We start from the raw sequence: 12,980 nt of genomic DNA, 5'->3' as shown, positions 1-12,980 counted from the left end.
GTGGCTTCCTTACAGCAGGAAGAAACTAAACACACTGATTCTTGGTGAGCTCTTCCAGTATGACACTTAATGTTGTCAGCCAAAAATAGTAAATGTTATATCAAGTTATTACTTTCCAAAATCCTCTCGTTTGTTTTTGGTTTTAAACTTCAATTTCTTGTTTTAAGAGCAGAAAGGGTCTTAACGTTACATATGCTACCCAAATAGGCTCTGAAAGTCAATACTCAGGACAAGAAATTAAACCACTAAAAGAACAAGAACTAAATACTTCCCCAAAGTAGGAACAGTATGCTGCCATAGCCAAGTTCATTTCATTCTCAACAATTGCATAGATATTTATGTTACTACTATATATTAGGTCTGAGGCTGCTTATTTTAGTTCAAAAAGACCAAGAGGTGATTTGATTGTACTTCACAGGAAGGAACTATTTGTTATGAAACAGCTATCAAGAAACAGGAGACCAGAGCCAGAGGCCAGTTAGGCAGATTTCCCCCCAACACTTCCCCATAAGAACTAACCATTCCAATAAAGACCCCAAAGGAATGGTAGGATTACAGTTGTTGCGTACTGAAATCAGCTAGATCTAGGTGTTGAAATTAAATGTTTATATCTCTCTGGTATACAGGTTTAGGTAAACACAACTCCAAACGTGTACTGAATGCCATGTAACTAAACAGGAAGTTGAAAGGGGATGATGTAATATTGCTGACTGGCTGGAGTTCAATCAGTGTAAGTGGGTGTCTGTAAATAGCAATATAGATTTCTTATCTGAAAGCAATAGCTGCCATAAATGTATTTTCTTTGCTTATCTCTCATAAACAGGAAATTTTATTCTGTTGCTGGATTTCTCTGGGGTATTTTGTTTTGCTTCTTTTGTTTCTCATTCTTTGAATAATTTTCATTAGTTTCTTTCAGAAGCTTTAAAGAAAGAAGATAAATTTCTGTAGTACACAGTTTTTATCTTAACATGTCAGTGAAATACAATGCTCATTGTGGGTAAAGCAGGCTAAGTCACAGTTATTAGTACAATGGACAGTATTTTTATCTTTAAGATTATTACTTCAGGTAAGCTTGAAAGATGTATCTTAGACCTCAAAATTACCTCCCTGCATTTATCATACTGCCAGTAATACACTCCCTACAGATATGTATTACACCTCCCCTCTATCCCCAGCAACAGTAATAGGTGTTGGATGCACCGAGCCTCTAGTTAACACTGCCAAGTTTTACATACGATAAAAACATTGATCCATTATTTATTCCCGACTTGATCTACCTGGTACTTCATGGCCCTAGTTGTCCCATCACTACACAGTTTGCCATTACAGCAATATTTACTGCATTAAGCACTCCACAAACACCAATGGCATCACAGACCTGCAGCAACTGAGAGCAACACCTATTGCCGTTTTATTTATTTGCAATTAATACCTGCCCGGGAAACAACTTACCGCTGGTGAAACAGGACCTATCAACGGTGTTTTGACTACGTGGCACAGATTTTGGTTGTCTGTTTCCCTGAGAGGAATCTAAATTCCTCCCTTGAAGCTACTTACATATAAAGGGATGGCAAACATTTGAAGGGCTTCCAGCAGATGCCAATGGTATATTCTTTGGTGGTGTTCTTATGGAGAACTAGATATACGCAATGTGTTTTCAATGCTAAACGGGATTCCCCCAGCGGGACCCAATGTTTACGAACAGTTTGCAAGTGTGGGGAAAACAGGAAGTCTATGTCCTGAGGGCTAGTACCCGGTTCTCCGGCTCCCAGAGGCTTTATGGACCGAGCGATCCGGCTGCAATCCTCTGATGTAGAAACGTGTCCTCTGTCGACATCTGTGTGAGGTAAGGGAGTCGCAAAAAGCTTCCTTTGTAACCTCAAGATGTGCATGATTTGCTTTCTCCACCCAGGAGGGGAAGTGCTGCAGAATAACTGCAGACGTAGACAGATATCTGGGGAAAGAGCCCAAATTTTCCCTGCAGTTTCTTCGGTCGGCTTGTTTTGTCGCACCGCGTTGCAAGCCGCTACAAAATCCCCCTCGCTGGACCGCTCTAACAGAGCGGAGGTTTCTTTCCTCCCCGTTCGCATGAACGCATGAAGGTGACACGGCAGTGACGCTTGCCTGGCCAAAGCCTTCATATCCCGACCGGGAGGGACACGCAGCCGCTGCCAGAGGGAACGAGAGCGTGGAACGGGCCGGGGTCCCCGAACGGGTGGGCTCCGGCTGCGGACACCGGCGCTCCCCGCCCCTCCTCCGGCAGCGCTCGCCCTTCCGTCCCGCATCGTTCAGGCGCAGCCCGCCGAGGAGCAGGTAAGGTGAGGATCAGTGCAGCCCCGGTGCAGCAGAGGGGGTAGGAAGGGGAAGAACTCTGTCCGGGAGCCGGCTCCGAGCCCTCAGCTCGGAACTCTGCGAGCATCCCTAGATTCAGTGCATCGGGAGGAGGGCTGTGCACCCCTGCCTGCCTCTGCAGGCTGCGCCGCTCCGCGAGGGAGGAGGTCATCCTAAATCCTTTGCTCCTGATGAACAACACTACTGGGTGGGATCGGCAGCTGCTCCTTTCTTGTGGCTGCACCGAGCGGCAGAGCCTTGCCCTCCCTGATGGGCTCCGCTCCAACACAGGCGCCGAGCGGAGGACGACTCCCCGGGACGCGGCCCGGCTTCTGTTCTTCCCTGCGGGGCAAGTGATTACACAGTACCTCCAACAGTCAACTAAAAGCTCCTTTTGAGCTTCCACCGTTCCTTACAAACGTGCTTGGTAAAAGATGTAACCGTCTTTTACTACACATCGGGGGAAGAAGTTTGGTCGGTTTATGTTTCCTGCACTAAACCAAGGGCCACCTTCTCCTTTAATCATGTATTGGTAGGTCCTGCCTATGTCTTTTCGGCAATCCAGGACAAGGTAATCCTATACTTCTTGGTTTATTTCACTAGATATGAGGCATGCACTGTTATGATAATGCCATATTTAATTTCAAAGGCTTCAGTATGCATGTTTGAAAACAAAGACGCAGTCCTCTGCTGTGAACCTGTTTGCACAGATCATCTAGAACTATAGACCATACGAAAATAGGATGAGAAAAAAGCACTCTCAATACGTTCTTCAAAGTGCTCCACTAGAGGGACAAGGAAACAAATCACTGTGATTCCCCTACCCCAATCCCTACGGTTGAAGAGTGCTTTTTTACTTGTCATTGTTCCTTGTTCTGTACAGTAAGTCTTTTCCAAATGGTGAAAAAGAGCCTTGGAAGTAAGCTTTGCACAATAATATCCCAGTGCTAGACACAGGTCTTCCTATTGTTTAGATAGTTTTAACAGTTATTACATTTATTATTTCTGTGGCTAGTGCAAGGGGAAAGAATGCCTTGACAGTTGGTAGGATTGAGTGAAGCACTTCCTAGCCTAGATTACTTACAAAAACATAAATAAACTAGGGAAGAACACCCATGCACAGAAAACATTTTAGGAAAACAAACAAAAAACTTACTAAGATACAGACCTAAAAACAGGAAGTACAACCTGCATTTATTTACTCCTGTGTAACATTGTGTAAGAATGAAGTGGTGTAAAATAACAGAACCTGAAGGATGCTGTAGGTTATTCTGAATAATGATAAAGGCAACAAGAGACCAATTATTTGAAAAAGCAATTTAACAGGTAGTGAAATATGCCAGCTCTATTATAGTATTGTGCACTAGAAGAGAACTAGCTCAAGAAGTTCCTTGCTTTATAGATTAAGAAGCATTGCTCTTAACCAAATCCTCTCCATATGTTTTTGTAGAGTGAAAATGAACGAAGTGACTGTGTGTGCAGTACAACTTGGAGAAAATTTCTGCCTCTATTTTGCAGGTAATTCCTACCCACTGCTGGGACAGACACTGTGTCTTCTTTCTGCATGGAAGATTAAAACCTGATACACAATTCAGTCCTTTCCTTGGGCTGGCATCCCTGTTTCTGTGGGATCCTGTTTTTTCCCACCTGTTACCCAAGCAATCCTCAAAGCACTTTCAATGCCCACCCACTTAGAAGAACAATTCTTAGATCATGGAGCCAGGTTGTTCACTTCAAAAAGAGTTTGAGACAGTTGTCCCAGTGTGTTAACAGGTCAGTCTGAAATATTGCTAGCCAAGTACCTGAGTCAGTGGAATACTTGGTGCTTCACATAGTATGTTCCTGTAAAGGACACTCAGAAGGGCTGGAATACTGTGGGATGGACTTGGAAGAAGTGGTGACTTCCTATCTCATACGATAAAGTTAGTCAGAAAGGTCTCTTCTTTAAAAGCCATTTGCAATGATTGTTCCTTGTCCTTTTGCTCACTTAGAATAAAGGAGCTGACAAAACCAAAAATTTATATGCCATTTATTCCTTGGTTATAGGCTTAAACTGACCTGAGCTGCTCACCCTTAAGTAACCCTAAAACATTTTGCATAACTCTTGGTTTGGTGGTAACTCCAGTTCTCAAATGACTGTCGGTTTCATCATCCTATTGAGTTTGTTACGCTCACAAATATAATGCACTCTGTAGTTAGAACAGCTCAGCTTGGTGAGTTAGTTATACTGGGGAGTATAAGTGGAAATGTGTAGGTGGCTGGCTGCCAGTCTTGCAGAACAAAACTGGGCAGAGTGGTTTCTTTTGTGTGGGCAGAAGTTAATGGTTTTTTTTCCTTCCTTTTTTTCATTGCTCACTTGGAACCAAGATGATGATGGTAAGATGAAAGCTCGTAACTTACTAACTTCATTATCAATGTTATGTGAACTAACTTGCTTACACTTAACTAACCCATAAATGTTTACTGTGCCTGAGAGAGCAAGTTTTCAAACTGATAATGGCTACTGTAAAAGTCAGCACTACAGCTCACAGTCTCCTTTTGAAGCCAAAGTTCCTTTATTTGTTCCTAAGGTATAGAAGGACCTTTTAATGCAATTCTAATTGTGGGGGGAGAGAACTGTTGCTTCTGAACTCTCATTAACAGATATGGTAGCTTCTCTTGCTCACATATATATATGTATACACATAGATATACATATATATACAGTCTGCTGTATTCTGGGAAATCCTTCTGAAAAGCCAGAGGTGGGAAGAATGACAATGGCCTCCTTTTTTAGATTGCCATTCTAAGGACTTGGTTCACCTCATATTTTAATGACAAGGTTAAGCCTGTAGCAGCCTGTTAAGAACTGAGGTAGCCTCCTGAGACAAAATATTTGATCCCCTTTGCTTCACATTTCTATAGGGCTAGAGTGCGATGCTCTCTGTAAGGAAAAAACTCTCCACCGAGTCCTTCGAAATGTAAATAGCCAGTTGCTTGTGGTTCGACCAGATTTAAACATGGCAGCTTTTGAAGACGTGACAGATCAGGAGATGAAATCTGGTAGACCATTTTCAAATATTTACTATAACCATTGCACTGCAGCTTTATTCTAGATGTGCTTTTGTTCTTAGTGATCACTAACTCAATGGTGAGAGAGTAAAGACTTAAAACTCATTTCAAAGAATAAAGCTAAGAGAGCTGATTTTTTTGGTTAAATGTGATCACAAACTAAGCTTTTAATGTCTTTTTTTTGGGGGGAGGGGGGCATGTATCTTGGATTACAAAAAAAGAAATCCAGAAACATTTTTAGGTTTAAACAGACTAAACAGAGCACTGAAAGCTCTTACTTTGTTCTAACAGTAGGAAACACAATACCTGTGGTTTTGACTTTGGGGGGGGGAAGCTCAACAACTCAGAACTGTATTTGCTGAACATACATATACAGATACAATCTGATTTACAGATGACTATCTACAAATCTAATTGTCACTTTATGCATGCACGTAAAAGGGTTTGAACATCCTAGCCGTGCTAACTGGGAAGTTCACATGCCTTCTTACAAATCCCAAATCTCAGTTATTGAATGACTGCAGAAACTCAAATATATGCTACCAGCAGTGTAAAAAATTCAGTCTTGGCTCTCCTGACAGAAAAGTATCCTGAGAAGACACCAGTTGACAGTAATGGTAAGACATAACACAGTTAAGTTGTTGCCACTCTCTCCTGAGCAAACTGTTAATAATAAACAATTTCTATTTAGGCAAGGGAATGCACTTCAAAATTCACTATTACAAAACTACTACACCTTCAGCAGGGATGCCTGTTGCATTCAGCATCCAGGTAGAAGATAAAAGTTATTACATGTGTTGTGAGAAGGAATGTGGAAAAATGACAGTTCGATTTAGAGTAAGTATCACCTTTCCATACATTCTGTATGTGTTAAGTAGGGAAAATGAACTTAAACATCAGTGAGCTGAAACAAAACTGCTCAGGTCTTGTGCTGGGACTAACCCATTCTCTTTTTCTTCCTCAGGAGGGAGAAGTTCCCAGAGAAATTCCTGGTGAAAGTAACATAATCTTTTTCAAAAAGACATTTACATCTTGTTGCTCCAGAGCATTTAAGTTTGAATACTCACTAGAACAAGGAATGTTCTTGGCTTTTGAGAAAGAAGGCTACTTAAGAAAATTAATACTGAAGAAGCTGTCAAGAGAAGATGAAGTGGACGAAACCATGAAGATAAGTTTCTAACTTCAGTCAGAATGAAAGTCACAACCCATGACATACTCCAACAGCCTTAAAATATATTCTGTCTTTTTATTAAAGAAATCTTATTATTTCCCTATCTGAGGCAAGCCAGTTTTATGTTTTCCCTACCATAAGTCAGTACAAAACCAAGTATCTTGCAAAGGAAAACAGATTCAAATCCTTGGCAAAAAGCAGGAGAATGTTTTCCAGCCAGAAGAGTATTACACGTGGAGGAAATGTGCATGCCTGTATAGGCCTGTATGGTTTGATCCCTCAACCCTTGATCACTTGTTGATCAAACAACTTTTTAATTAGGTGACTCAGATGAGGTAAACCTATTTTGGGGAGGGAGAGAAAAGCACTTAAAATAACAGATTTCATAAGCAGACCATGCCCCTGGCCAATGAACGCCCTCTTATATCCAGATTATTTCCTGAGCATCTTCACCAGTTACACAGCGGTGACATTCTCACCTTCAGCTGAAGCAGAAACAACTTTTAACTTTCTGGAAGTCTTTGCTTAAAAAAAAACTTACCTGAACAATTAAAGTTCTAATAAAGATGTTTGTCCTCAGAGGGGCCAAGGAAAAAATGTGTTTATGTAAGGGGGCTTACATAAAAGTTAACAATAAATTACAGGTTAGTGATGAAATGACATGAAACAGACATTTGTCCACAATACCACATACAGATGCATCTTGTGTTTGGTCTCAAAAGAGTAAATGTCTAACCCTTTCTACGATACATGCTCAGACTGTACAGAGCTACTTACCCATGACTCATACATATGCATCTTCCTCACTATGACAAAAGAGTGTTACTATTGCTATCTAAATCAGACCACATCAAACACAAGCAACCACCTCAGTTCTGATCACAAGATTAGCAAAAGTGGCCAGCTGCATGCTGTTTCCTGTGGTTACCTAAGAAAACACATAAATAACAATTCCAAACCAAATTAAACAAAAACAAACAAAAAACCTCAAATCAGAAAGTCTTGTATAATCCAAACAGGAATTCATTCTGCTTTTTGCATAATCAGACCGACAGTAACACCACATTTCCTCTTACTATTCATAGAACAACAGAAGTCCCATGAGAATGTGGACAGTTAACCTCTTCTTACTACTACGAAAGTCAAAAAAGATAGAGAAGTTAAAACCCAGAATACCATTTCCCCCCTTTAAATTCTCTAAAACATAGAAGACATAGAAAAGAACACTTTGTCATTTCACGTCAAGCAGAAAGGATAAGTTTGGTGTCTTGCAGAAAAATGTGTACCAGTGTTTATTTAGAAAATAGTAATTCCTGGGGAACTATGAAAACCCCATAAACCCCATGCTGTTTATGGCTCATAAAATTAATCTGCAGAAGTATTTTTTCTAAGTCAACTTTGTATTTTCTAAAGGACATTAACTCTGTACTAAGTCACCTGTATTTTGTTTTATAATATTGAAATGAAGTAATGCAGAGTGGCAGTATAAACAGTAATGTAAATTAGTATGAATTCAGTATGTAATTCAGAATTAGTATGAAAATATGAACTAGTGTTTGAAATTGATTTTAGGAAAAAGAAAAGCAATAACTATCTGCAGAAAAACATTTTAAGTAACCCAAAAGTAGTAAAAAATGTTCAGAAGCATGCACAGTTTCTGTAAATGGTTTATTGCATGGATTAAGATAAAAATATTCCCTTTTCTGTATGAACTCTCAGGGTCCAAAGAGTTACAGTGTGCCTTACATACAGTTCAGTTGTTGTGACATCAGAAATAACAGTTTAATTTTCCACAAGCCAAGTTAATTTTACAAAGTAGGAAACCAAACTAGAGTTGTTTTAGAAAAACACTCATTAAAGCTGCCATTACAAGGAAAGTTACCTTCAGCTATGTAAGTCTGCCACTGATGTAACTAATCCCTCCCAATCTACAGTGCAGCTTAAATCAACTCACTCTCACCTGGAGTTCATCCACTTTAAATTTACTTTTTCTTTTCTAACATTTTTACTGCTGTTGGATATTTATTTCTAAAAGTCTAGTTCTGAACTTGCTGCAGTACATACAGACCATGGATCCCTGGTTATCGATTTGTTCTGCATTAAACACATGATGAAGCAGAGGCAGCAGTGAACAATCATGTTTATCAGGGATGTCATCACTTCTTAGAGGCTCCACAGCATAGCAACAGCCTTGCAGATACCAACATCATGGTAGTTAAAGTAGCAGAGGCCAGCAAAGGTAATGGCCGACAGTACATACAGACCCATATTGGCCAGTTTAATAGGTGTATCTCCATGGACGTAGTCAGTTATAACCTGTCCAAGACCCCTACAGAACAATAAGAAGAAAAAAGATGAGATCAGGAAAGCACATTCCTTAATGAAATTCACCCTATTATTCTATTTTAAAAAATACACATGTTGGCTCAGAGGTTTCTTAATGACACTGAGGAAACTTCTTTCAGATAATAGAATCTGTAGAATTTGCCTCCAAGAAACACTGGGAAGCTTATCAGACTTCCAAGGACTGAAGAAAAGAAACCGAAGGAAATATCCCTCTTGCTTCATCAGCGAGGTGTTGTTCTGGGACCAGCCACTGTCACAAGTACACAGAAGACTCCAGGATGTGTATTTAGATTAAAAAGTAGTTGCAACCAGCAACTTACCCACACTTCAAGCCTTCAAGTGTGGATAAATACATCATGGTCACTTAGGATTCACAAGCTGCCCTTCAACTGTACTGTTGATAAGGGATTTTCACAAGATTTTTATAAGGCAGAATAAGACTGAGCCATGCTAAGACTTCAGAAAAAGTGGTGTGTGACTTTACAACACACTCATTAATTCACAAAAGCCCTCATGGGAAAAGACAAGTGTTCCCAAGAACAAGGAAGAGAATTAGTGAGAAACAGCTGATGTGTAGTAGACACACAACAGCAAGGCTTTACAAAAAATGGTACAAGATAAACATGGCTTGGGTATCTTGAGTAAGTCTACTCATAGGTTAGTGTTTGGACTGACAACCACCTAAATACCTAAAGCACTATTTCCAACCCAGGACAATACTTTAGGACAAGATTTCCTAAGCAAAAAAGTAGCAACAGGTAACAGAAGACACCTCAGAAATATACACAATACTCCTCTGCAGTTTCTGATCAGCTATAAGGATTATATGATCTGTAAGGCAATAAAATTAACATTTATGGCAAGCATTACCTTTTAAAGATACTCTAGCCCTATGAAAGTACAAGAGAATTTTCCTATCTAATAACACCTTTAGGTGTAACTTCTACAAGATAAAAACGTCAAGATTCTACATAGCCAGTGGTAAGGAAGCCCTCTGAAGTAAGATAGTGTGTAGAGTACTAAAGAATGTTTATGGATTTCTTTCTAATAATATCTATCCTGCCTTCTGACTGAGAGTAAGAGTGGCAAAGGAAGACCAAGGTATGACTAGTCTTGTCAAAGACCATGACTGTCATAGAACTTGGGAGAGTAAGGTATTTAACACTAGATCAGGAAATGAGCCAACAGATGTACTGTCATATACGTCATAGATTTAAGACTTAAGGAGTCATCCTGACTATCAGACTTTACTCTTAATTCTGAAGAACCTATTGTGCTTACCAGTGGCCATGGAGAGTAAGGGCTGCAGCCAGTGAATAGTCCATGGCTGGTCCAGGATACAGGTAGGCTGCAGGAAGGAGACCCAGCAAGAGGACACTGACAGCTCGCTCACCTGTCCAGTGCAAAGACGCAGCCCTGGAACTGCCTGCAAGAAGAGGTATTTTTCAGTGCAGAGGTCCTGTTCAAAGTGCTGTACCCTTAAAACCAGATTCCTCATCCTGATCAGCACCACACAACTAGGCATCTTCTCTCATCGGATTACTAAGCTTTCATCCAAGCAACACCTAGGTGACTGAATTACTGCTATAGGATATGTATCTATTTTACCATGCCAAAAAGGTCATACACTCCTTTCTTGGCTGCTCTTTAAAAACAGAAGCTTCTTTTAGTACAAAAGAATAGAAGCTCAACACGGAAAGTCAAAACAAGCACCAGTCCTACTTTCACAACCTGCAGTTCAGGACTAAGGTCCAAGTCTACCATCACAGGAAAGAAGCACCTCTGAAGGCAAAGCCTTTTTGTCTAGTGAATTTCCTTACTGTTACACACTATTTACTGCCCCCACCCTTTGAGAAATAGCTTCCAGAACCAGACAGACATAAGTGCAAATTCCAGTGAAAGGTACATCATGATAGCTCTGTGCACAGGTCCACCCAGGAAACAACAGTGCTATTTTAAACTGTAAACAGCAGATTAAACTTCTGGGACCACCACAGTGATATATGGCCTAGAAGAAGCACAAAGGATTTCAGTTCTCCACTGACACTAGCTACAATTCAAACCATGCAATAGATGACTCCAGAAACAGAAATGCCAGTTAGGGAGCCCTGTGATCAACTCTTTATTTTTCAGATACTACTGTAAATACTATGGGGGGGGGGATAAAAATCAAACATCTACAAGTTTCTCAGGCAAACCAAAATCCCAGCATCATAAGTGATACTTTGAAGCAGATTGAACCATCAGCCCAGGCTAAAAACATCAAGAGCTGGGTCTGTGAAATTACCCTTATAATACAATACCCCCCGAAGTGCTTACCTAACACACAGGTATTACCCATCCATCTAAACCAAAATGCAAATGCCTTTGATTTTGCAAAGACAGAGAATTTAGAAAAGCGACAAGAGAAGGAAAGCAAAGGACCTGAAGCAAAGCATGGAAGGGACCTAGGCAGACTGCAAGCTTTCGGCTGAGAACACTTCACAGCACATGCAGGAAGTCTGTGGTTAATATGAAGTCCAGAATAGAAATAAAGGAAATGGCTTAGTTCTGTTTAAGACAATTACAAGCGTTTCTTCATCTTTTCCACTTCCAAGTTGCATTATAAAGGCTACAAAACATCCTTAACCTCTGCTCACAACATTTCTCATGCTTAACTGCACAACTGACAGACCAGAAGCTAGTCCTGGCAGTTATCTTTCACCATCTCTGTGTTGTTTTAACACATGGAGAGAGAAGAAAACAATGTAAGAACTACTCTCTCCCTGCAAATGATACTTCTCAGAATTAACCTCAGTGGATCAGAAGTTCTGCTGTTCAAAAGACAAGTCACAACTGCAGTATTTACATATTATCGCTGCTACTGAACAGTACGAAGTGTTAAAACCTTCTGTTTTCTTTTAAAATCAATCTTTTTTTCCACACTCAAAAAAACACCCATCACCTTTGTTATAAGCAGAGATTTACTTTTAACATTCAGTTAGTGTCTCCTGCTTAAGGACTTGCAGCATTCACATGCTTCACACTGACACTGCATAGGTCAGTTTCAAATCCAAGCAGTATAGCCTCACATATACCCTTGTTCTAAATCAGACCCGGGCAAAGAGCAAATCCACAGCCGCACCATCAGACTGAAAACTGTACTGTCGAAGGCGATGGCAACAGACTCTGGTAACACCAGTAACCCTGCCTCACCCGAGGAAAACTGCACCATGGGCCGGGTTTTTCTGCCTTTGGTTACTCACACTTGCCATTTAAAACCTCCGACCTGGCTCAAGGAATAGCAAGCCCAGACATGTAACGGGCACACGATAACCGTGTGGCTAAACGGGAGGAACGGTGAACAACAGCCGCGGATAAACCCGCACACGGACGTACCTTGGCCCTGCTGGGGGGCACTGTGGCTCTGCCGGGCCGGAGCGCTGCGATCGGCGGCGGCCGCCAGGACAGCGGGGCGGCGGGCGAGGCTTCTCCCGAGGAGAGCTGCGGAGACAACGGGGAGGGTCAGGCGGGGCTCAGGGCCGCAGGTGCGGACCCACGGGCCGGCACTCACCCATCGGAGCCCCGCGGGGCCGCAGCAGCCCCGTCCGCAGCAGCACCAGCGCCGCCATCGTCCGCAGCCAGCCCAAGGGCACCGCTCTGCGCAGGCGGAAGGAGCTCTGCGGCCGCGACACTTCCGCTTCCGGGATGGCGGATGGGGGCACCGGTGACACCGAGCGCCCGCTCCGGGGGTGCTTGGTTGTACCCAACCCCACGGCGAACTGAGGCTCCTCACCTGCAGGCGGATGGAAACCGCGACACAAAATAAACCCCTTCTGGGACAGTGCCCATGATGCACAGAAAGCTCCTGCGTTGTTATCGCCTGACTGAGCAGGAAGTGGCTGCGATGAAAGAGCTGAAAGAAAACTGACTCTGCAGTACTGCTTTGTCCAAGTCCTCGGTGTTAACTAGTGGTCGATAGCACTTGTAAGTGAAAGAGGGGGACAGCAAGCAGGCCCTATGGGCACTGACACTGTTTTGTTCTTTAGATATAGACTAAAGCTGGAGCTGTGCTTGGTCACTGACACAAAAACACATCAGC

General features: G+C 41.8%; 2 protein-coding genes across 4 annotated transcripts in view; one reads left to right on the top strand and one right to left on the bottom strand.

Moving 5' to 3' along the window:
• LOC101869866 (succinate dehydrogenase [ubiquinone] cytochrome b small subunit, mitochondrial) overlaps nucleotides 1–12,572 on the bottom strand; it is a 35,933-nt gene extending 23,361 nt beyond the window's left edge. Inside the window, exons 1-4 of one of the 2 annotated variants that reach the window (XM_005143484.3) lie at nucleotides 12,453–12,572; nucleotides 12,278–12,382; nucleotides 10,181–10,325; nucleotides 8,194–8,882 (exon numbers count right to left, since the gene is read on the bottom strand). In XM_005143484.3, the coding sequence (XP_005143541.2) occupies nucleotides 8,717–8,882; nucleotides 10,181–10,325; nucleotides 12,278–12,382; nucleotides 12,453–12,510 (474 nt within the window). In that variant the 5' untranslated portion in view covers nucleotides 12,511–12,572 and the 3' untranslated portion in view covers nucleotides 8,194–8,716. Of the gene's footprint in view, nucleotides 1–8,193; nucleotides 8,883–10,180; nucleotides 10,326–12,277; nucleotides 12,383–12,452 lie in introns of those variants that run through there. The other variant, XM_031044062.2, reaches the window with a different exon arrangement.
• On the top strand, nucleotides 1,593–6,663 carry IL18 (interleukin 18). Of its 2 annotated transcripts, none has more exons than XM_034069458.1 (6): nucleotides 1,593–1,846; nucleotides 3,782–3,849; nucleotides 4,699–4,707; nucleotides 5,236–5,373; nucleotides 6,074–6,219; nucleotides 6,347–6,663. In XM_034069458.1, exons 2-6 carry the CDS (start codon nucleotides 3,789–3,791, stop codon nucleotides 6,560–6,562), a joined length of 570 nt encoding a protein of 189 aa, XP_033925349.1. In that variant the 5' UTR covers nucleotides 1,593–1,846; nucleotides 3,782–3,788; the 3' UTR covers nucleotides 6,563–6,663. The 2 variants fall into 2 exon arrangements, with proteins under 2 accessions (XP_033925349.1, XP_033925348.1); XM_034069457.1 differs by lacking the exon at nucleotides 1,593–1,846 and adding an exon at nucleotides 1,860–2,313.
• Nucleotides 12,573–12,980: the final 408 nt, after the last annotated feature.

This window comes from Melopsittacus undulatus, chromosome 15 (assembly GCF_012275295.1).
Source record: "Melopsittacus undulatus isolate bMelUnd1 chromosome 15, bMelUnd1.mat.Z, whole genome shotgun sequence".
NCBI classification, from domain to species: Eukaryota; Metazoa; Chordata; class Aves; order Psittaciformes; family Psittaculidae; genus Melopsittacus; species Melopsittacus undulatus.
The sequence above is the reverse complement of the archived record's forward strand: the minus strand, read 5'-3'. Positions and strand labels throughout refer to the sequence as shown.